Raw genomic sequence first — 23,003 nt, 5'->3', positions numbered from 1 at the left:
AGCAAGTATGTATTCGCAGACGCCATGGACTCTACGTTTCCAGCCCCCTATCACTTTAGCTTTTGGCAAAATGACTAGACCACCCAGCAAGTACCGAGATATGTTCCATAAGGGCGAGTAAATCAAAATTTCGGTGTCAAGGCCACTTGTGATACCGACCCCGGAATTGGCGGAGCCTGGCAAGTCGGCGCCGACGTTGTTTTGCAGGTTCGCGGCGGTGTTATCCCCTGTTTCCGGATATCGTGGCGATGCGGACATGGTCACCATCGGCCGCGAGAGGTAAATTCCAAGAAACAGGGTAGACTATATTTGCAAGCCGGTCAAAGACATCATACGCGTCCTAATGATGGCGGAGTGCCGGAACTGTGCCGAACAGGTCGCCAATTGAACAATCACCGCCATTCGTTCGCTGTCTCGACGTTAGTGAGACAATATCTACACACGACTTAATGGACAGAATCTACTTGATTGTTCCCATGAGACCATGGCCAACGAGCTTTTGACGCAAATTGCCCGCACTATTGGGCTACTCAATTGATACGCAGAGAAATCATTTGAGTTGGCCAGATACCGGTAGAAATGTTGTGAAACGGGTCAAATCATTTCAATAATTGTGCAGGGCGCTCTTAGGACCACACACATTCTGCTAGAAATCCATTAAGTCGATAAAACATCCCGATTCAGAGCTCTTCACTTCCGTCACTTGTCGACGAAAGTCAACTCGGAAGCTAATAATGCTGCAGCCTATGGAACAAAGTAATCTAGAATCATGCTTCTGTTCGCACGATACTTTCGAGACGGCTGGTTCCATCTCATCTGGTGTCTAAGTTATCCCGAGGGACAATCAACCACTTCAGTCGGCCTTCAGATTACGCCGACGGCCTCTATGAAGTGATCACATGCGCATCACCACCTGTGCAGCCAGCTGTGACAACTTGGATTCATATCTTACGCTCTTATAATGAAATTCCCTTCGAAGATGAGTTAAACACACTGCTTGATACAAACATTGCCGGAAAGACTGAACTTCGAACTGTAGTCACGGCAAAATTGATCCCGTCGTTCCGATCAAGTAACAACGACTAGGCAATTATCAGCGAATTTTGAAGCACTACAGTTGCATTCCTGCACATATCCTAAATGGGTCTTTGCGGAGTCTTCGCATACATAATTGATACTCTATCTTTGCATCGTGATAGTTCTCGACGAAAAGCCTTGTGTGGTCAACCCGGACAAGAAGTGGCCACTCTTCCCCTAGGAATGTCGTCTTACGCGATTTGCCAAATGGTGGATAAGGAGAAGGGGAACTGCGAAAAAGGCAAGCCGCGAGAATAGAGACGGGAAATGATGCGTGGAAACCGCATTAACATCACAATCTTAGTGGTTCCGCAAGCACTGATACGCTGGATTCTGGTGAAGAGTTCGCGGGATGTGGGGGTTCTCGTTCATGAAGTTGGAAAACAAGTTGAGTTATGATATCTGACAGCAACAGTCGCCGATTAGGCTCTTGCGTTGGTCTTGAAAGAATGGAAGGGCGGACTGCAGCCAGGGAAAACTGTCCGCTTGTGCGCCTTTGCGCTTTTGCGTTTCTCGGCCCGCTAGCCTACTAGCCAGACTAGACTTGCGATGCTCCTTCCACGCATGCGATAGATTGAACCGGACTACTGGGTTTCCAAGGGTCAAGCCTGTTATTATTTTACTGTCGTGAGACTTCCCCCAGTTAAACGATCCACTAACGACATGATTTAGGGTTTGGGGAGCATCAGATGAACGAGCCTGACAAGCACTGTTTATCATGCAAGACACCTTGTGAGTTGCCGGAGTAACCCAGCTCGGAAAACTTGCTTTGACCATTTTCTGTACTGCAAGGTCGGCACACCGCCGGCGCAGAGGTTTGGACCAGAGAAATGGCTGAAACCTCCTGCTATGTGAGACGCTTAGCGAGAAATCCATCAGCGAGTTTAAAGTTAAGCTGAACCCCTCTTATCCACACGACTCCATGCATTTAGGAGTATTTCATTCTTATCAGGTGGAAACAATGGAGCGCCAAGGCTGTCTCCTCCCTATTTGACTCTCGGTGCTGGTCATCTGTCACATGGCGTTGTTCAAGCTATTCTGGGTTGGAGTTCGAAGACTTACGTAGGTGCCATCAAATCGTTAAGCCAAACAGAAGCCAGTTAAGCTCCAAACAGTGACGTATGTTCTGCTCACCGTTTCTGAGCACGAGATCCCCAAGCGCTGACCGAGACAGGTCGATTACTGAGCTGCGTATGAATTAGTTCACCTTTGATACAAAGGCTGTCTCTGGAAGATTATGTGCGAAAATAATGGCGTCGGAACGACCTCGTTCCCGAACGGCCAAGCCCGTCCAAGGGAAGTAGCCTCGACCAAAAAGATGACAACTGTAGACGTCGTAGAATTATTCCAATGCTACGGTAGGCGGTTCTCGTCTACCAGAATGCAACCCTCTCTCTCAAGCCCTGCCATTTTTGAGAGAGAGGGTTGCATGCAGGAAGGAGATCTTCCCGGGAAGTGGCCCCCGAACGAGTACAGCGGGGTGAGCGATATTAGGTGCCACAAGTCCCGAAGGTGGTGTTGGTCCAAATTCGTAGCTGTCATGCTGCCGACAGTCCATCAGCGTGTCTACACTGCGCTACACGACTGTATCTATTTACTTGTTCGTAACACTTGAGCGTCTTCTCACATGTCTGTCCAATATTGGTGTTTTGTGGGACCGAGGTTTCCGAAAAGAATCATGTACATACCGTGTGAGAAGCAAGCACTTTTTCAGCTAACTTCATGATTGAGACGCTTCGACATAGCCTCCTGCAATGACGTTTGCAAAGACAAGCAGAGCGCTGGCCTCCACACCGGGAGCCGCGCGCTACGGCTTCGTGATCGACACCGGAAATCCAATTTATCAAAAACGCATCGAGTTGCGATGGGATTTGGTCAACGCTCGTGGTTTGTTTTGAACGTGTTGCCTGCCGGCGCGCTCTTTTGACACCATTGTAGTTCCATCAAAGAAGTCAAATCCCAATTCCATGTTCTTCGTGTACCTTATCCAATGTACAAGATCCAGCGAACCAGACAAATGTTGAAATTTCTAGCCTGTCCGTGGCATGGTGCCAAAGAAGTAGGTTGTCAGAGGGGCCGAGGACCAACTGCAGCCGCACCGGCCGGCAGGGTGCCGACTTGGGGAGAAAATCGTGGAGGAGCAGGATGCAGGAAGCAACCGGGATTAAGTGGGGGGTTCCTTGTCAATGAGTCGCGGACCCGGGGTACTTGGGATGCCGCACCCTTTTTTAGGGGACGTTTTTCGGCGATGGGACGAAATCTGGCTATCGGCGATGATGCTCGATCGCCATGTGTCACTACAGATGAGGGTGCACGATGATTCCGTACTATGCAGTAACACTCTACATGTCTTGGCCACGGGAACTCAAAAGACTATTCGCGGCAACTTGGAGCTCAGCTGGACAGTTTGTCAGCATCTTAGTGGGTGAGTTATCGCGGGGCGAAGCTCTTCCTCTTGGCTAACGCGCCGTTTCAACCAGCATGAACCTAAATGATTCAATATCCTTGCCTTTCGGCAAATCGTTCCCAGTCGACTGCAGGCGCAATCTCCGGGCGACCACTCCCAGAAACCGGCTTACAATCCACTTGGCTTGTCAACCACGTGTGGCAGTTACAGTTGTCTTCGCTGACCGAGCCATCGCTAACACAGCATTGCGCCACCCCAAGACCTTCTGAACTGCCAATACCAAGCTTCGGCTGATGTTCGTAAGGGACTTTCACCCGTCCGATTGCAGGTTCCTCCTTGCCTTCCTTGCGGGTCTCTGTGCTACCCAATATGTCGTTCTTACCCGTTCTGTTGGCATCGTCGCACTATGTCACGTAATTCTCTCAGTACCAATATGTCGGCGTCCCAGGCCTACGGCGCGCCTTTGTCTCGCTTGTCGTGCTTTTCAACCCCTGACTCTGGTGGAGAAGAAAGCTGACAGTCGGCAAGTAGGAGCGGCAGCATCAACAAGACAGGCAGGTAGGTCCGCTGCAAGCGCGCATGTCGAGTTTATTATCAGATGGTCCAGTCCCAACTTCAGGGGCAGGACCAGATCGTATACATATCGGGTCGTCCCGAGTCGATACACATCTGCAACTCTTTGCGTCTCTACTCACTCGTTGTCGTACCCCTGTACATACGCACAAACATTCATTCCTTTTTGTCTTTTAAGAGTTGAATCGGCAGAAAACAGTCACCATGGCATTCGTCGTGAAGATGGCTGTAGCTGTGGCAGCAATGCCGCTCTACGGAGCGCTTGCTCGTCCGTCCTCTCCTTGTATTAAGCGCGCAAACGAGTCCAACCTGCTGCCGAGTTATGATTACATCGTCGTTGGAGCCGGTGCGAGTGGTTTGACAGTTGCCAACCGACTTTCCGAGGATTCGAGTGCGTTAATCTGGAAAATGTGGCTGAGTTCCACCAACTGACTCGAAACAGATGTGTCCGTTCTGATCATTGAGGCCGGCGAACTGTTAGTTGAACATAACTCGTATCTTAACAGCGATACTGACAGTCAGCCTATAGTGACGCGGGAGAAGATTTTGTGAAGATTCCGGGTCTGGCAGGAGGCGCTATTGGAACGAAGTATGACTGGAACACGACTTACATCGCCAACGATGCGCTCGGAGGCCGTACCGTTTCTATTCCTCAAGGAAGGGTTGTTGGAGGCTCAACGAAACTCAACCGAATGGTCTTCGACAGAGGTTCCAAATCCGACTATGACCGTTGGGAGGCGCTTGGAAACACTGGCTGGAACTGGGACTCTCTTCTGCCGTATTTCAAGAAGGTGTGCCAACTTAACCGACTACGCGATTGACCGGAGGGGATGGCTAACTTGGTTAGAATGAAATCTTCACCCCTCCCAAGGCAGATATTGTCTCCGAATGGGGTGTCGAGGTTGATGACTCTGCTCACGGCAAGGACGGTTTGATGCAAGTCACATACTCTCCATTCTTCTGGCCCACTACCAGTACGTTATTGCTGAGAGAAACTGTTTGCGGTCATTTTGTAAGCTTACAATATTACAGAGTACATGATCGATGCCGTTAAGGAGCTCGGCATCACTGTTGCCAAGGATCAAGCCAATGGAAGCCCCATCGGTGGTTACTTCTGCCCTCACAACCAGGACCCCACGACAAACACTCGTTCTTCCGCCAGAGAGGCTTACTACGACAACTTCACCACAAGAAAGAATCTGCACCTTCTTACCGGACAACAGGTTACCAAGGTTTTGACTACTGGTTCTGGCGACTCAGTCACTGCGACCGGCGTGGAGGTATGACTCCTGTCTTGCCTGACGGGCTCTCTGAGACTAACAGATTCGCAGTTCGCCGCCAGCAAGGGTGCCAATGTCCAGACTGCCACCGCTAGCAAGGAGGTCATTCTTGCCGCTGGTTCCTTCCACACCCCTCAAATCCTCCAGGTCTCTGGTATCGGTGACTCTGCCCTCCACCAGAGCATTGGTGTTTCCACTGTTGTCGATCTCCCTGCTGTCGGCCAGAACTTGCATGATCATGTTCTTCTGACTGTCGTTAACACCAGTAGGACTTCCCTTCCAAGCGTGCGTGCGTACAAAAAGCCGGCGAAGCTAACATGATGATTTAGTCAACACGACTCTGCCCGTGAGCAGCCTCCTGACGAGCAATGAGACCTTCGCCGCCGCCGCCCGAGCCGAGTACGACAGCCAGCACACTGGCCCCTTCGCATCCCCCACCGGCGACTTTTTGGCTTTCCTCCCTCTGTCCACCTACTCCCAGGCTGGCCAGACTCTGAACACCCAGGCCACCTCTCAGGACGGCACGACCTTCCTTCCTACTGGTACTCCGGCCGAGGTTGTGAAGGGTTACCAGGCCCAGCAGAAGGTGCTCAACGAGCGTCTTCTGGCCACTGACTCCGCTCTTCTTGAGGTTATCTGGTCCGACGGTGCTATGGTGCTTGGCCTTCAGCACCCTTACTCCCGTGGCAGTGTTAAGGCCTCCTCCAGCAGCACATTCGATGCCCCTGTCGCCGACGCTGGCTTCCTCCGCAACCCTCTGGACGTCTCCCTTTTGACCGAGGGCGTTAAGTTCACTCGCACCCTCGCTGCCACCTCCGCCATCAAGCAGCTGTCTCCCGTCGAGGTCGTTCCCGGTGCCAACGTTACCAGCGATGAGGCCATTGGCGACTTCATTCGTCAGCAGGCTTCAACTCTGTACCACCCTGTCGGCACCTGCAAGATGGGCGCCAAGGAGGAGGGCGGTGTCGTTGATGGAAACCTGAAGGTCTACGGCGTCAATGGCCTGCGTGTTGTCGATGCCTCTATCATGCCTTTGGTTCCTGCCACCCACATCATGACAACTGTTTACGCTGTCGCTGAGAGAGTAAGTTGCGCTCCAGTGTTCTCTAGTATTCAATCCCGCTAACAATTACTTCTTTGCAGGCTGCCGATATCATCCGTGGCAAGACTTCTGCCTAAATATTTTCGATGAGACTCGACGAAGCTACGTGATGGAGCGCGTTCGTGCACCAATTCTTTTCTGGTCATACTTCAGGGATAGAAAGTACATATCAATCTGCCCTCACCTCGGCAACAAATTCATGGTATTGAAAGCGTCGACAGCTGTTAGTAAAGTGTTTTGGTGACTGGACGTCCGTGTGGTACCCGAGATGAACCATTTGATTCTGGTGAAAATATGCCGTATTACTTCTCTTCACGCACCCTGTTGATCATCGGCGATGGCTTCGGGAACACGATCTCATCATGAGAACTCAAGACACCAACTGGCATGGAGTTTCTCAGAATCGGAATATGCGTGCTTCAAATATGTGCGCTGCATAAACTTGGGCAAATTGTCTCGAGCGAAAGCCTCCCTTTGACGCAAAGAGAAAAACAAGATTCGAGACACTTTGCCATATGGCAAAGTTCTTCTGGTCTAACGCCGTACTCGGGCGCAGTGCATGTTCTCCCAATCAAGGATATTTCACTTACATTTCCAATGGTCCTTGTCTCGCTTGATATGTAGTAGGCTGGGTGGACACCGTTACCTGCGTGGCTCACTGCGCGCCTCTCACTTGGGGGCTGTCCGAGGCACCAGCTGAAATGCAAGACATCAGACACCCGTCTTCCCCTCCGTTCAAGCTTGGGCATCCTGGATTCCATGCAAAGGCGGCAAGGTTCATCTTCCCCGCACCGGACTAACATCCGCACATCTCCATGAAGAATGACGTCCAAGACAATTGATCCCAGGGCTGCTCGGACATGTAAGATCAGACCATTGTGCAATTAAATCCCCGACCAGGAATTTGTTCTTCATGAACGTGAGAAATTGTAGAGGTAGTCGCATTGGAGAGAGGATCTCACTACATTGACCGATTTGAATAGAAAGCCGCCAGGGGCGCGCATCGCTCAACGTCTTCTTGCGCAAGCACAGAGCAGCCTCACTCGGACCACCATATGGAAAATTCACCACCTCAAACTTCGAGACACTCCGCATCGCGGGTGCACATTTTGCCATCATGCTCAAAGTTCTGCTTTCTTTCGCAGTTCTAGCGTTGTGCGTCGGTGCCAAGACCGAGCATGACCTTCCGCAGCTGAAGCTTCCGTGGGGTACTTGGGAAGCTGCACGATTTCCAGGAGACGCGGATGTGAGCAAAGAAAGACATTATGTGTGTCTGACCTGTGATATCTAATCTGTGTTCATACAGATATACGTGTTTAGAAACGTGCGCTTTGGCGCAAAGCCAGAACGCTTCGGGGCACCGTCATTCCCCGACTGGGAAGACGACAGCATTCAAGACAGCAGAGGCGGCCGGAGTTGCATCCAGATCAACCCGAACGGACTCAAAAATCCACCTGGTGGGAGAAATCTGATTTACGAAGAACCCGACACCAGCATCATCGAGGATGAGGACTGCCTTTTCCTTGATATCTACGTACCAGTCAAAGCATTTGACAAGGATTCCACGCGCCTCCCCGTCGTCGTTTGGCTCTATGGTGGTGCGTACGCCTTCGGCAGCAAGGATCAATTCAGTCCTCTTTACACAGGCCAGTCTCTTCTTGAGGCATCAAGATATGGTACCATTTTCATCACTGGCAACTATCGTCTAGGTGCATTCGGATGGCTCGCAGGCTCCTACATGGAGGATAGCGGGCTGCCGAATGCCGCCCTTTATGACCAGGCCCTCCTTTTTGAGTGGGTTCAGAAATACATTCACCAAATCCAAGGCGACCGATACAGCGTCAGCGCCTGGGGCGAGTCGGCTGGTGCTGGTTCTATCATGCATCATTTGATCCGCGAAGACGGCGAGAAAGACCCCAACTTCAACACGTTCCTAGTTCAAAGCCCCGCATTTGAGTGGCAATGGGACAACTCCAAAGACGGGGCGCTCGACAAAGCCTACCGGATGTTCTCTGGACTGGCTGGCTGCGGAGACAAGTACGACATTGACTGCTTGCGCAACGCCAGATCGGCCAAGTTGATCGAAGCAAATCAGCAGTTCTTCGGCAAGGTCAAGCAGACTGGCATGGCGCCTGTCGGGCCCTCTGTTGATGGCAAATGGATAAGGACTCTACCAACAATCGCGTTTTCTCAAGGTATGTCTCTGTGATCATAGTCTGTCACTTTTTGTAGGAAGAAAGACTCTGATTTGACAAAATAGGTAAATATTGGGATAATATCTGGTCCACTGTCGTCTCTCACTGCGCCAACGAGGCCCAGTCATTCATACCCGCAGGCATGGACTCACAGGCAAAGTTCAACTCTTACCTGGCCATGATGTTCCCCGGGGAGAAGCTTTCGCACATTAGAGATCAGATACGTCAACAGTATAAATGCTCGGCTTTTCATCACGACAACTACACCACATGTTTGAAGGAGGTGATTCAAGATTCTACTTTCACCTGCAACACCCGAGACCTTTACGATGCCTACTCCGATAGGTCATACATGATGGAGTATGCCTACCCTTTCAGAGTCCTGGCTTATCACGCCAGCGACTTGATCCCTCTCTTCTCAAACAACGTCCAACAAGTTGTGGGTCTCCTCTCCAAGGTTTTGAGGAGCAGATTGCTGGCCAAGATCTACGCCAAAGTACTTGAGGGCCTGGTAGCGACGCGGTACAAGGCATATCTCGCATCCTTTGCTATGAATGGAGACCCGAATAAACTACCAAGAACTACGCGATTATACTGGCCTGTGGCGGACGGGAACCACGATAGGCTGCGAAGTGTCCTCCAAGTCCGCGCCCCGGGGTTTCTCCACTCGGCGTTCCGTCTGACATCCGATGACCAGAATTCGAGGAATAGATGCGAGTTCTGGAACGATATCGCTCAGCAAATCGTAGGACTGAAACACGGCAAGGTTACTGTTGAGAACGAAGAGCAGGTGGTGATTCATAAGCTCCCTTCAATATTTGAGGAGCTCTGAGGATGATGTCCACCGAGTCGCCCTTCATGGATTTTGCATGATGATTAGCTTTGCTGAGTGGGAAGGTAGACATCAATTTGACTTATTTTGTTGTTCGCCACTCGCATGGTGAATTTCTCCAGATTTCTCTGTGGTTATCAGAGGTCGTTCTCATAGCAGCTAAACCTTTCCTGTGGGAGCACCGATACCGACAACTCTAAGTACGTATCTAACATCAGCTGACTCAAGAGTTGTAGCTCAATGCATTATGTGAGGGTCCGTTGTTGGCAACTTCCTTTACATCATGTCCTTCTTAGACAGAGAATGTTGCTTCGGGGCCAACAGGACTGTTCAGCCGCTTCGCATCTTTTGCCAATCGAATTTACATTCGTAACTCGCCACGGCGAATACTGCCTCTGTGCACGAGAGATGAACCATGACCACCAATGTATCCGACAGCAATTCCAATAGAAAGAAAGATCATTGCCGCAAAAACTTGTAATAAATAGTGGCTTTTACGCCGGTTTTCTGGATCTAAGGCCCTGGGGTCAGCAAAGAATTTGAAACACCGTATCATGATCCGGGTACGTACTGCTCATCGTAATGACTACTCCCTTTCTCTTAAGTGCTCTGACGATATAATCATACAATTTCTGGTATGTGTCGAGGCTGACACCTATCCCATCCTGGGGCAGAATATGCATGTATGTCAAACTTCGAGTTCTCGCCCGCGGGCGTGGAAGTCCCAAGTTGATGGTCGCCAGTTCCAATGGTGTAATACCGAAACCACATTGCCGGTTCACATCTGCCCCGGCTTCAATCAACATCTCTAGTGCCCTAAGCTCCCCTAAGTCGACGGCATATATAACAGTACTGATACCAAGGCAATCTTCGCATTCGAGAGCGAGGCCGGCATTAATAGCTGTTAAAAGTAAGGTTTCCTATTCTTCGTTGCATCTACCACCTCTGAGCCGCACCTTTGGCCGTGGTCTGTTTTGGCGGGTTGTCCATCCCTCCGAACATACCCATACTCTAGGAGTGGCGCGATTACAGGAGGAAGATGTGCTTCCCATCCCATTGCGGCGTATAAAGCGTTGTGACTCTCGTGATTCGGCTGCCTCAGAAGCCACGGCAGTGTCCAAAGTTCTGGGTCTGGTGAAGATCTCTGAATGCCGGGAATAGGCTTTCGTTGAGTGATTAAAGCCCAGCGCTCGAGCAAATCCTCCAAAACTGAGGCACATAGATTGGTGCTCTTAGATACCCATTCCACCTGCTCCAAGCTAGCTCCTGCCTGATTAAGAGCCATTACAACTTCCAGGTTTCCTTTTCTGGCCGCATGACGAATGTATGTTTTGCCATTTGACATCTCCGTTTCATTGATGTCAATGCCACATTTGAGGAAGGGCTCAATCATGTCTACGGTACCAAAAGAGCACATTGTTCTCAGAAAAGTGACTCTGTCAAGGCTGGACGCACTCTTTGACCATGATGCTTGCTTTTGAGGATCCAGCTCGGGCAGATGTTCGATGCGGGGACGGATAATAGATGAGATCCCGATAGGTGTTCGTATCCCTTGGAACTCAGCTTCGAGCTTGCTCTTAAAGGAAGGGATTGATCGTGCTAAAGACGCCACGAGCCACAGATCTGTCGGGCGGAGGTTCTGAAGCATGTCGAGGTCAATGAACTTATACAGAACCTCATCGAAGTAATCGAATCCTTGAGGCATCTGGAACATCAGAAGACATGACGACTGTCCAACTTTGTCGCAAATGGAGAGATCGGCACCATTCTCTATGAGAATATTTGCCATCGGCTGCATCCTCTCATATGATTTGCTGCTTTCTAGCATGAATTGACAACACTGCATGAGTGGGGTTCTAAGTGTACGTTAGTGAGCCATTCCTATCGTTATGCGCCCGGTAATTCGGCTTCGTCGTGAGCGTCATACTTTCCGCGCTGATTCAGAAAGTCCAAGTCAAATGCTTTAGTTGAGCCTAGAATGATCCGGCAAAGCCCAAGCATGTCAATGCCCCTTCCATGTCTGACAATAATCTCCTGTTTTCTTGTCATCATCGCCGTTTTCTTTCATCTCTTCTGAATACTTACATGAAGAAGAGAATTTCCTGAGGGAGCAAGAATATCGGTTGGGTGGGCTCGCCCTCCCGCAAACATCTCAAGAATGGCCGAAGAATTTCCAGCATTTAGGTGTCGACGAAGATCTGGATCCTGGTTGTAACCGTACGTTTTCGGTACAAATTTGAACTCGCCGGAGCAGGATTTCTGAAAGTATAATCGGGAGACTGACTTGGCCCAAAAGCCGCACGGGTAAAGAAATACATCGAGGCACCAACTCTTCTGTTCATGAAAGGCCTTCCCTCTCCAGGATGTGGTGGTTGATGTTATACGACGAGCAGAAATAATCCCGATTGGAATGCGAATCGAAAAAATGCAGCATGTCAGTTCGTGGGCTATCAATTCAACCTTGCCCAGAAGACTGTGATTGTGGTCCCAACCTTGGACGCGACCTGGCTCCGATTTGACGACACTGGCGTCCCATTTTGGCTCTGCGAGAATCGAGGTGGATTTAACGACGCTTCTTGCTCGGGACTCTTCGAGCTCTATGCATGGAAAGTTATCGATTCCTTTGGCTACAATACCCCGGAGCCCGATGTCCAGGTCTTCGTCTTGTACAAGGAAAACACTGCCAATGGGAGAGGCTTGCGGCAATTGATGTTTTTGAGATTTCAGTTCAGAGACCAACTCTCTCTGACGTCTCCTAAAGCCGAAAGAATTAGTCTTTGGTCACCAAAAGTCAGCAGAAACCTGATGTTGAGTTCACGAACTCTTGTACAACGCTGAGCATGAACGTGAAGGAAGACTGATGATCAAGAAGTCTCTTTTCGAAATTCTCTATATCCTGGTTGGAAAAGACCTTTTTGAATCGTGCCCGTATCGATTTGGAAGTCTTTGTGGGCTTGTTGAATTCCTTTTCGAGTCTTTGCAGCGCCTGCAGCAGGTTCTCTAAATCAGCTTTCACAGCGGCAGTTTGGTCTTCCCAGGGGACTCCAGTATCTCGCTTCTTGCTGATGAGCTCTTTTTCTGGTGCACCTAAGGCCTGTATCTCACCCAGCACATACTTCAGGCGAAACATGGCCCCGGAAATGCGCCTGATCACATCTGGCGCTTCCGATAATTGTGTTTGCAGACGATGTAAGGCGCTGAAACTTTTCAGCAGAAGCTCCCCGAAGCTGCCGACACTTGCGACAAATGCGAAAACCTCCATCTCATTGATGCGCTATTTAGACAGCTGATAACGAGTGTTTCTGTGATACTGTTACTTGTGGTTGTTGTGTCGAATGCTGAGCGTTCTTGTAGGTTGCCCGCCAAGTGCCTGTGATGCTGTTTGGCCAGAAATAGGAGGACACTGACACCGTTTGGTTGCGATTGGTTGCGGGACAGAAATGTTTAGAAAGTATTTGGTTTTGGCCCTTGGGTCAGAAAGATCGGAACGTAGAGCCTTCTTCCAGCGCATGCCAAGACAATATAAGCATCCAACATGTCATTTTTGGGGAGGGACCCAATTGCCCCCAATATCTAGTAGGCCACCACCATCTCGACGTGCCGCATTGTTTCCTCATTTGAATCTTGGGCGCATGGACAACTCATAACGTGTGACAAGAACGAACGAATAAAAAAGCTCCATCTCTTATGTGCCTCAACTTTGCATGCCATGCGGGCGCCTCGCGCCTGATTTGAAGAGTGTTTCGGTGTGGTATTATGGACGACACTTCATGTAATAGGCCTTCCTTCTGCAGGCGGTCTCCGCCAAATTGATGATAACCGGGGGTATCCGTTCCAGATGCTTCTTGTCCGGTTTCGATTTGCTGTGGAAGTCGTACCCGAAAGCCCGAGAGCCCGAGAAACGGAGCCTTGGCTACTACAAATGACGGTCGGATCCTGTCTCTCCTGCAGAATTTGCAAGACTGGGAAGCCTTGTCCAGCACTGCTATTTCAAACTCAGTAAAATGGAAACGCCTTCAATCTTAGCAAGATGGTGTTGGCCAATGTCCCTCTTGTTCAGCACTGCCATCATCATTGGATTAGTTTTGCTTTCCCGGCGCTTTTCTACGAAGCCTCGAGGGCCAATCTCTCTGACCTCCCCTGGCCTCCAAGGGGTGCCTGAAAAGAACGTTTCGACAGAGATACCAGCCTACATCTGCGCCTCGGACAATGACAAAATTCGTCGAGACCAATGGGTTGGCCGACTTGCAGAATACGCCTTTCGAGAACGACATCGGGGTCGCTACAACGTGCTAGTGATCCATGACAGTCTCGACTACTACTTCAACAGTAACTCGATAGAAGAGGACAAGATTATCCACTACTCCGACCCCCGCAATGGCGCACTCCCTTACCGTCTTCTCGTGTTTCATGATGGAGAAGTGGTCAACTTTGGAGACGGTGGTTACATCAATTGGACTTTTGGGGGAGACTTTACTCGACGCGGTGTTTCTTCAGTCACATTTCATCCCAAGAAGAAGGACGTTGAGTCTTGAGACGACCATGGTTTTGTAAGGTCGATGTGGCCGGGGGTAAGTAATGTCGGCTCTTCTTCACGAGTGAGAGAGTAAACATGCATATGTCCAGAGAAAATCAGTGGTACATCACAAGATTTATTCAATTTGCCAACGGGCAGGCACTAAATTGACAGCCGCTAATTCACTTGGTTGAGATATTCGCTGTTGAAGAGGAATATCTTATGAAATTCAATACAACATCAGCTGTTAATCAAGCTCCTCACAAATCATGGTCATAGGCCTACGATCAAAGGACATACCAATGAAGAAAAGAAAGAACCAGCGGTTGGGAATACATGCCTTGGACGCCTAGTTCTGGGCGCTAAAGCTGCCGGAAGCTAGGTTGCGGCAACCTGTAAAGCATAGAGGTTCGTCTGAAGTCAGCGCCTGGGAATAACGTTGGTGGTTCGTCTGGCGCTTGAGCCTGAGCTTGCTTTGAGTTCTGTCAGTTCCCGACTCTTCAGGAGCCAGGCATAAGCAGCAAATCCAAACGCCCCGGTAGACATAATATCCAGAGCATCAAAGTTGAAATCCACAGCCTAACGCAGGCCGAAAAAGGTGCTGGGCGTCTGAACACACCTACTAGCTCGTTTGACTGTGTCATGCTGTCTTCATAGTCCACTTGCGCATTAGCCGTCCCCAACCATCAAACAAGCTGGGTTCAGTCGCCCGGCTAGCTCAATCGGTAGAGCGTGAGACTCTTAATCTCAAGGTTGTGGGTTCGACCCCCACGTCGGGCTCAATTCCCGTCAGCGATTGGCATCTAGTTTCATCTTTTGTGTTTTGTTAATTTTGGGAAGTTTCCTTCTTCACGATTGGGAAGTTTCAGAGACGTCACGGTGCCACGCACGCCCTGTTTGTGTGAGAAACTTTTGACCTACCCCGGGCGGGTGGCCGACAAGCGAGAGCGTTTGTGGTGGGGCCGTGGCGGCCCCATACAATCGTCAACGATTCTGGGGCTGCGGTAGCTCCTAGTCCCTGCAGGACCGTGAATAAATTATTGATGCCGGCATTGCGGCGTCGTATTTACACACCTTGCTTCTCTGGCATCACGATGGCAGTAGTGTGCGAGTAAACCTCATAGTGCCTAGAAATAGATGCCTCCAGGCCTCGCTGTGGAGATTGTTCTTATAACTAACTCACTTGTATCCCGCTGAATCCCAGAACGCCGTGCTATGCAAGCTTGAAAGAAGGCGTACCACCAAAAGTAAACTTTAGAAGAAGTTTGTGTGTTCGTGTTACCAGTCCACCGCCCAGCCATTTTTTTCCAAGAACATCTCACACGCCTGCCTGAGTCCAAGATTGGGTCTCAGCTCGGATGGCAAAAGGGGTTCCCTAGTCAGAGGGTCGCTGGGGTGCCTCCTGAGGTGTTCCATGATCGAAGCCCTTTCGTAAGACTTTCCAGTCTTGGTCTATAGAAACCAGTCAGCGATGGTCGAGGATCCATAATGGCAATCAAACTTACGATGACGGGGTCGACCATGATGCCGAAGCTGATGTCGTCAATCGCCCAATCCGGAACCTCGCCTCTCTGTTCCTCCACCGGTCGGCTCTTCTCAAACGTCATTCTCAGAAGCTCAATCTTCTTGTCCCACTCCGCCTCAATCTCCTTCTTCTCGCTGTCGTCCATGGCGTCATCAATGGCTTGCTTGCGCTCCCTTTCCATCATCTCGACGATCTCGTTCTCCATCTGATGTGCTTCGCGGAGGCGGTGCCTCTCCTTCCAATCCCACCGCTCCTTCTTCGAGCGGAGGACTTGTGCTGTGATCGCCGCAAGAGACTTATCTCCAGTCTGGACGCACAGTTGATGGGCACGTAGTGCATTTGTAAGGGCCGATTCGTAGTCCTTCAGCGCAAGCTGGGCCTGGGACAGATAGTAATGGGCTTTCAGGTTATCAGGGGCAAGGCCCAGGCAAGATTCGCAATCAGAGACGACCGAGTCCCATATTTCGAGCTTTAGACGGGCCATGGCGCGGTTCGTGTACAGCGCTGGATTCTTAGGGTCGGCGATGATTCTGTTCCGATGTCCATGTTAGCAACTTGCTTCTGCTAAGCTCGCCTGACATGCTAGACAGGGTCAGGTGGGAGGAGAGGGGTGCTTACGCCTTAGAATACAGTGCCTCTGCCCCGGCATAATCGCCTGATTGAAAGTGGCGGTTACCCTCCTCCTTAAGCTGGATTGATCTCGACATCGTCAATCCTATCCTGTCGGCAGTGAGGCCTACGCTCTGGCGTGGAAAATTGATACAATGGGTGGATTTGTCTAGGTTCGCGTCGATTGTTAGTCGCGAATCAGACTTTGAACTGGAAGGACGAAATGCAGTGCGAAGATGACTGGCCAAGTGCAGTATTAAGTGGCCGTCGGCAGGTGTCGTCGGGAAGACCAGTGCATGGAACAAGCAAGAAGGGAAAGAAGGACTGCTGCTGCCAGAGAAACCCGGAGATTATTCGACTCCAGCGCAGAGCATGTGCGTGTGCGTATCGATCGGTCGGCGGGGTGGATCGGGATGTCGAGATCGGGAAGTTGTATGAGGTACGGGAACTAAAGTAACGCCCAGCAGGAGGAATTGGGCATGCCGACCGATGCTCCGACTCAGCCTCGTGGAGTCAGAACCTATGTGAGGTGTGGTGTGGTATTTGCTGCTGCAACCACCGAAGCTGGTAACTACTGATGCTGCTACTGCTGGATGGCAACCGGGTGCTTGCTACGAGGTCAACACCTTCAGGCGGGACCCCGCCAACAGCTGCGTCCTTCCGCGTGGTCGGATTGGATTCTAGGGGTCCCCCGACCCCACTTTCGCCCGGGAAGCGCGGGTGATTGCTGCGTTCTGGAATCTTCCGCTCAGAAACACATGAGTGGCTTGCGCACTCGGTAGAATGATGTCCGATCACGTGCTGTGGCTAAGGTCGGTCGACTTGCCGACTGTGGGTCAACGACGGCGCCGGTGGAGTGGGTCCCAGTCCGGTGCCTGCGCCGGCTCGCGGTTCCAGTCAAGGGTTCAACCCGAAGGTCGTGGTGTCCAAATTCAATTGACTTAATGCATCATGCATGACTTGACACAAAGGTTGGGTTCCATAATCAAGAGAACCCCTTCGGTCTCGAGCCGCGTGAAAACTCAACTTCAGCATCCATCAGGGTCGGAACCAGCAAAGTATTTAAAGCAGCAATCTCTGTTAGAACCAGATCGGCACACATAACAAACCCCACAAACACATCAAGCACTTCAAGATTCGAAAACCATGTTGGAGACAATACTCATTGCTGCTCTCGCAGTTTTTGCAAGAGCTGAGCTAGTAATCGACCCTGGCTCGATTGCAGCATCCCATCAAAGCTTAGCCAGTTGCATGGACTCGCTCCCTTCAACAAACAAAACAATTCTCAACATTTTCAAGGGCCGCTGTCTGTCTGCTCGTGTCAACCAACATAACGTGCTAGAAGCATGTTGCATAAGTCGAGAGGGGTGGGAAAGGGCCGCATTGCCTCTGGCAAAGTGCACAGCTTTTGTTGGCGAATTTGGAGAGCAGAAGCTTATGTGGGGAAGCAACTCTTCAGAACCGTAAGTCGTATCTAGGCTCTTGCCGGTTGAGTTGCAGAATTTCACTGATAGCGTGACTCTAGGAGCGTGTCTGAGCACTTCCAGGTAGGCCATTGCACATGCGATCTCATCCAACTCCAAGAACGAGAACTGGCACCAGAGGCAGTCAAGTGCAAATGTTTTAGCTATCAACCTAGCAACAGCAGACTTTTATTGGGTTATGGAGATATCGACAAGTCCTCTGATAGTTACATGACGCATTTTTCGGGTCCCCTGCCTTGGGTTACCGCAGACGGGTCTATGGACTGCGCGATGTCAAAGGCCTATATCCACAACTTCTTCAAATACTCCCGCAAGGACAACTGAAGGGATATCGAAAGTTCGCCATGTCAGAGCTAGGCTAGGTGGCATGTGGCATGGAACATCTCAATGCGGCATCGGCGTTTAGTAGTTAGCGAGGGGCGGATTTGGAAGAAGATTTCTACGAAATTTTCACTTCTTAGCTAATAGTCCTACTGCGAGATCCTACATGCATATGCAATTCTATGATTTCATTTGAGAGAACTTATTTGAGATATAGCCTTCGAGCTCAGTCCAAGTCACGTAGACGAAATGACGAGAAAATATGTCCTGAGAACTGGGTCTTGTCTCTGCAATTCATCTTAACCCGTCCAATGGTGAGGTTTGGCAGCGAGGTTGATCATACCTTCGCCAATGAATCGCGGTCTTCAGGCGTTTTGAAATTAGTTGTCTCTGTGTGAGAAACTTGAATAAACCGCATCGTTCTATACCGAGGCAGAACATGACAGTAGCTCAGGCTGAGTCGGAATGCAAATTCCAATTTCTTCTGGGTTTTTTCACATCGTATTTTCAGCCAGGTAGTCATGGATATTCCCTTGCAGGTCGGGGCTACCTTAATACACTACGACCGGGCACCGGATATCGCACCACAGCGGGGCTGTCAAACCTAGTCTACTTTATCCGAGCCGGCCTATGGGAAGTCGCAAGAAACCAAGTAAATCGCTGCCTGCGCTAGTTGCTCGCAATCAGCGGGGTGAAGTTCGTCTCTCATTTCCCTGCCCGAGACATTCGTTTCCCATGCCGAGAATAGCCAAGCCTGCTACCTGGACGCAATGCAACCCGGAGCCGCTGAGTCTAGCCAACATCCGTCCGTCGCGGCCGGCTGCGTGTGGATGTGACGCGGAGCTTTTTAGATTGTCTTATTGGGTACAATCACTGAAGGAATTGGGACTTTTCCATGTACAAAGCGTGCAGCAAGATCGAACTTTCAACCAGTCGCCTTGTGATGTTGCCTCGGCTCCGTTGTAAGGATTCAGTCCCTGGCTTGGGGAGTTGCTTACGGTGGATGCTTGAGCTTGGCAATGTGTAAATAGCAAACGAGCTGTTGTACAGCACACACGTCTTACAACCATTCTAAGAAGAAAAGTGGCCTTGAGTGACCTAACAGCCACATAAATTTGCCTATAAAGCCTTTCGTCGCTCTACACCTTTCATCTGGTTCTCCTTCAAACCAGCAAATCATATTCTAGTCCCCTTACATCAACTTCAACTTCTCCTTCAACATCGACCATACTCCAAAATGGTCAACTTCATGCGCGCCGCCGGCCTACTGGCAATCACCCCTCTTATTGCAGCAGCCCCAACTGTTACGGATGCTGATATTGACGTAAGAGCCGTCGATGTGGCAGTACCCTTCTCTTTTGAGAAGTGGGCCGACGATATTATTGCCAACCCCAACGGAAACCACCCCTCTCCGGAGGAGGCTATCGCCCTCGCGTTCAACGAGACTTCAACCGGTTAGGAGAACTGATCTTGGCCGTAGAAGCATGTGAAAGAGGCTGACATACTCGAATCTGTAGATGGTCTCGAGAAGCGTCAGGCTGATGTTAGTTGCACTTTCGACAAGCCTGGCGGTGCTGCTTCGGTAAGTACCATTACCCCCGCCCCCTGTCGTGAAGTCCTCACGACGACCCTCGGAGAGTGTGTGCGGGCTCACTAACATCTCGAATTCAGGTCGCTGATGCGGTTTGGTGCATTGATTTCATCGCTGCCCGCGCCAATGTCGCATGCAATGCTGTCGTCAGCGGTACCTCCTTTTGCAGCCGCGGCCAAGCTCGGATCACCGGTGTGGCCACCGGTGGAAACCCCCCCAGGGATACATCCAGCCCTTGTGGCAACGTTGCCCGCTCTGCTGGGCAGATCATGGATGCCTGCACCCGCAACGGCCTCGTATATGGACAGAACAATGCTTGGGGCAACGGCAACATGAGAGTCCACATCCGCGCTGCTTTCTAAGTTAGCAGTGGTCTGTAGCGGGGGGTAGAGTAGCCTTACGCAGGCATAGAGCTTGACAAACGTTGAGGAGAGAACTAGAGACGTAGAAGGAGAGAATTTGGGCGTAAGATACGAAGAGTGGCAAAGGCTCCTGGTCCAGTTTGCCTTGATTTCCCAAAGCGTTGAAGATAGCTCGAGTACACATAGTGGGTAGACAGGGCATCAGAAGTCAAGTCATCTTTCTTCCCTTCTAACTTTTTTCTTCGCAGTTTGCCGCCTAGAGGCGCACCTTGTTAACTGCTGTATAACTCTAATAGGGAAGTATATAGAGGGAGCATAACCTACATAGCTAACCTATAAGGTATATAAAAGGGATTTTTAAACTACTTAGCTAAATTAATAGAAGTAGCCCCTTATTATATTATAGCTTATATTTAAAGCTCTCTATTACAACCTATAAATAAGGATAATAGCTAAACAACCTACTTAGGCGTCAGGCGGCTAGGATAAGATATTTATACTATAGGATTATAGGAATAGCAGGGACTCGCTTAGAAATAGAGGAACTATAATATAACTTATATAATAATAAAATAAGAGATTAAATCTATATACTAAAGGTATAGAGGCTATATTTAGTGAAAATAGATCTTATTAGAAATAGAAATAATAATTAGAAACAGAGTATTATTTAAAACTTATATATAGTATAACTTAAGCTTTATTTAAGTTAGACTCTAATAGATCTTTAGTAATTAATTTTATATTTATCTTTAAAATATTTTCAGCTTATTTTTACTATAAATAACTTATTAAATTTAAAATTAATTATTTCAGCTTCTAAAGATTAATTTATAATAAAGCTTATAGTTTATAATTTAAACTATAACTTTAGTAGTTATATTATTATTATATATTAATTTCTAGCTTCTATTAATAGATATTATTATTAGATAGCTAATTATAATATTTTTGTTATTTTTATTTCATAAGTTAACTATTAATATTTACTAAATAATGTAAATAAGATATTCTTTTACATTTCTATTAAATTACTTATTTTAAGCTTTTCTGTTCGATAAGTAATTTATTACTTAGCTTAAAATTTTAATAACTATAAAATAAAAAAAGACTTAGAAGAAAATAATAATAATAAAGAATTCAAATAATAGCTAATAAAAACTAATAATAATATTAAATAAATATAATATATATTTAATAAAAATACTTAAGCTATTAATAAGTTCTAAGAAGTTTTCTAATAAGTTATTTAATAAGTAGCTATGCTTAAAAATAAGAATTAGACTTTTTAAGATATTATTAATATTACTACTATATTTCTTTATAGGGATAATTACAACTTATGCTTAATATATTTATTACTTATAATAAAGCTTCTAAGACCTTAAAAAGATTTTTAATTTAAATTCAAAATTATTAGAACTTTTATTATAGAGATTTTACTAATAACAGTAAGAAAATAATAACTTTATATAGTTACTTATTTTAGAGAAAAACCTTTCTAATAGTTTAAACTAATTTAAAAAGAGTATTTTAAATATAAAACCTTTAATAAATATACTATAGAGATTTATAATATTTATACTAACTTTTAAAGGTTTAAGGATATATTTTAGTTATTTTTTTAGGACCTTAATAAGACATAATAAGTTGACAAAAAACTTTTCATAACTTTGATAGACTAAATCTATTAAAGGTTATTCTACTAGTTTTAGATAACTTAGTATCTAATTTAATTTTATTAAAGAAACTAAAGTTTCTATATTTTATTAAAAACTTAAGAATAAAATTACAAATAAACTTTTTAAAATTAACTAACTTAATAACTTCTTTTAGTATACTAAATTTATTATTAAAATTAATAACTAACTCTTTAAATAATAATAATAATAAAGTAATAAATAATAGAACTTAAACTTAAGATATTAATATTAATAGTAACTTTAGAATCTCATAGAGTAATAATAAACTTTATAATGATTAAAATAATATTTAGTAACATATTATTTATAAATAATATAATAGACCTATAAGCTTTAATATAATTACTAAAAGTAATAATAAAAGACCTTACAACTTTAAGTATTATAACTATTAAAAAATAAAATATATTATAAAAAATATAGATAACTTAGGAAATTTAATTAGAAACTAATATTTAAATAAACTAAATAGATTAATAAAGTAACTAAAACCTCTTATATATCTCTTTTTTAAATAAGATATTATAATAATAAATACTTTATATACTATAGTAATAAAGAGGCTTTAAGACATTAGCTTAGTAATTTAAACTACAGAAAAACTAGATATAATATAACTATTCTTAAAACTAAGATTAAGACTTTCATAATAGCTTTTTAAGCTAATAATAAGATATTTAGAAAAACTACTAAATAACTTAATAAAATACTTTATATTTCATAATTTAAAATAGTTAACTAAAAACTTTTAAGTTATAATAAAGAAACATAATAAATAATTTACGATTTAAAAACTTAAATCTAATAGGAAATAGATTAAATCCATTATTATAAAATAAAATAATAAATTATAAATAATAACAAATAATATATTATACGCTTTAAAATAGCTTAAACTTTATAGCTATAATCAGTTTAATAAGGACTGGATAATTATATTTAGTACTAATAAATTAACGCTCTAATTATATATTTAGAATAACTTGGTTCATCAGTCAGCAACAAACCTTTTCCCAAACGCGGTTTGCACCAAACCACTTAAAGCTTCGACGGGTAATTACTCTACAACCATCATGCCAATTTACACACAAGAAGACAAGATACTTCTAGCTATCGAGGCGATCCGATCAGCCTACGCCGCCGGCCGAAAGCTAAGTGTGTTACATGCTGCGAAGACTTATGGTGTCCCCAAAAGTTCTGTACGCCATAGAATGAACGATCGACCTTAATGCGAACCTGCCTAACCCTAACGATATAAACTCAATCTAATCGAAGAGAAAACACTTCTCTAATACGTTATTAAATAGGATTCTAAAGGATTTCCTTTACGCCTCAGTAGTGTGGAAGATATAGCTAATCTCCTGCTGCAAGCGCGTAATAGCAAGCCTGTTGGCAAGCGATAGGCTAGGCGGTTTGTGGACTCACA

General features: G+C 46.9%; 6 protein-coding genes across 6 annotated transcripts; 4 read left to right on the top strand and 2 right to left on the bottom strand.

Moving 5' to 3' along the window:
* Positions 1-4,261: 4,261 nt before the first annotated feature.
* On the top strand, positions 4,262-6,516 carry xptC-7 (Dehydrogenase xptC; the record flags this gene model as incomplete). The annotated part of the gene is made up of 8 exons (XM_037322982.1): positions 4,262-4,448; positions 4,500-4,533; positions 4,587-4,848; positions 4,905-5,031; positions 5,090-5,337; positions 5,389-5,602; positions 5,667-6,421; positions 6,481-6,516. The coding sequence occupies 8 exons, from the start codon at positions 4,262-4,264 to the stop codon at positions 6,514-6,516; spliced, it is 1,863 nt and encodes a 620-aa protein (XP_037178249.1).
* Positions 6,517-7,556: 1,040 nt separating this feature from the next.
* Positions 7,557-9,466, top strand: CGCA056_v007733 (Secreted lipase; the record flags this gene model as incomplete). The annotated part of the gene is made up of 3 exons (XM_037322981.1): positions 7,557-7,685; positions 7,746-8,634; positions 8,700-9,466. 3 exons carry the CDS (start codon positions 7,557-7,559, stop codon positions 9,464-9,466), a joined length of 1,785 nt encoding a protein of 594 aa, XP_037178260.1.
* Positions 9,467-10,370: 904 nt separating this feature from the next.
* On the bottom strand, positions 10,371-11,646 carry CGCA056_v007732 (uncharacterized protein; the record flags this gene model as incomplete). Its single annotated transcript, XM_037322980.1, has 4 exons — positions 10,371-10,861; positions 10,922-11,322; positions 11,394-11,486; positions 11,552-11,646. 4 exons carry the CDS (start codon positions 11,644-11,646, stop codon positions 10,371-10,373), a joined length of 1,080 nt encoding a protein of 359 aa, XP_037178259.1.
* Positions 11,647-15,260: 3,614 nt separating this feature from the next.
* On the bottom strand, positions 15,261-16,214 carry CGCA056_v007731 (STIP1-like proteiny and U box-containing protein 1; the record flags this gene model as incomplete). The annotated part of the gene is made up of 3 exons (XM_037322979.1): positions 15,261-15,434; positions 15,488-16,037; positions 16,126-16,214. 3 exons carry the CDS (start codon positions 16,212-16,214, stop codon positions 15,261-15,263), a joined length of 813 nt encoding a protein of 270 aa, XP_037178258.1.
* A 1,048-nt stretch (positions 16,215-17,262) lies between these two features.
* Positions 17,263-17,924, top strand: CGCA056_v007730 (uncharacterized protein; the record flags this gene model as incomplete). The annotated part of the gene is made up of 3 exons (XM_037322978.1): positions 17,263-17,469; positions 17,515-17,579; positions 17,642-17,924. The coding sequence occupies 3 exons, from the start codon at positions 17,263-17,265 to the stop codon at positions 17,922-17,924; spliced, it is 555 nt and encodes a 184-aa protein (XP_037178257.1).
* Positions 17,925-19,158: 1,234 nt separating this feature from the next.
* Positions 19,159-19,874, top strand: CGCA056_v007729 (uncharacterized protein; the record flags this gene model as incomplete). The annotated part of the gene is made up of 3 exons (XM_037322977.1): positions 19,159-19,375; positions 19,439-19,503; positions 19,593-19,874. The coding sequence occupies 3 exons, from the start codon at positions 19,159-19,161 to the stop codon at positions 19,872-19,874; spliced, it is 564 nt and encodes a 187-aa protein (XP_037178323.1).
* Between the last annotated feature and the right edge of the window lie 3,129 nt (positions 19,875-23,003).

Source organism: Colletotrichum aenigma (genome assembly GCF_013390185.1).
Source record: "Colletotrichum aenigma strain Cg56 chromosome Unknown KSG_Cg56_contig05, whole genome shotgun sequence".
NCBI classification, from domain to species: domain Eukaryota; kingdom Fungi; phylum Ascomycota; class Sordariomycetes; order Glomerellales; family Glomerellaceae; genus Colletotrichum; species Colletotrichum aenigma.
The sequence above is the reverse complement of the archived record's forward strand: the minus strand, read 5'-3'. Positions and strand labels throughout refer to the sequence as shown.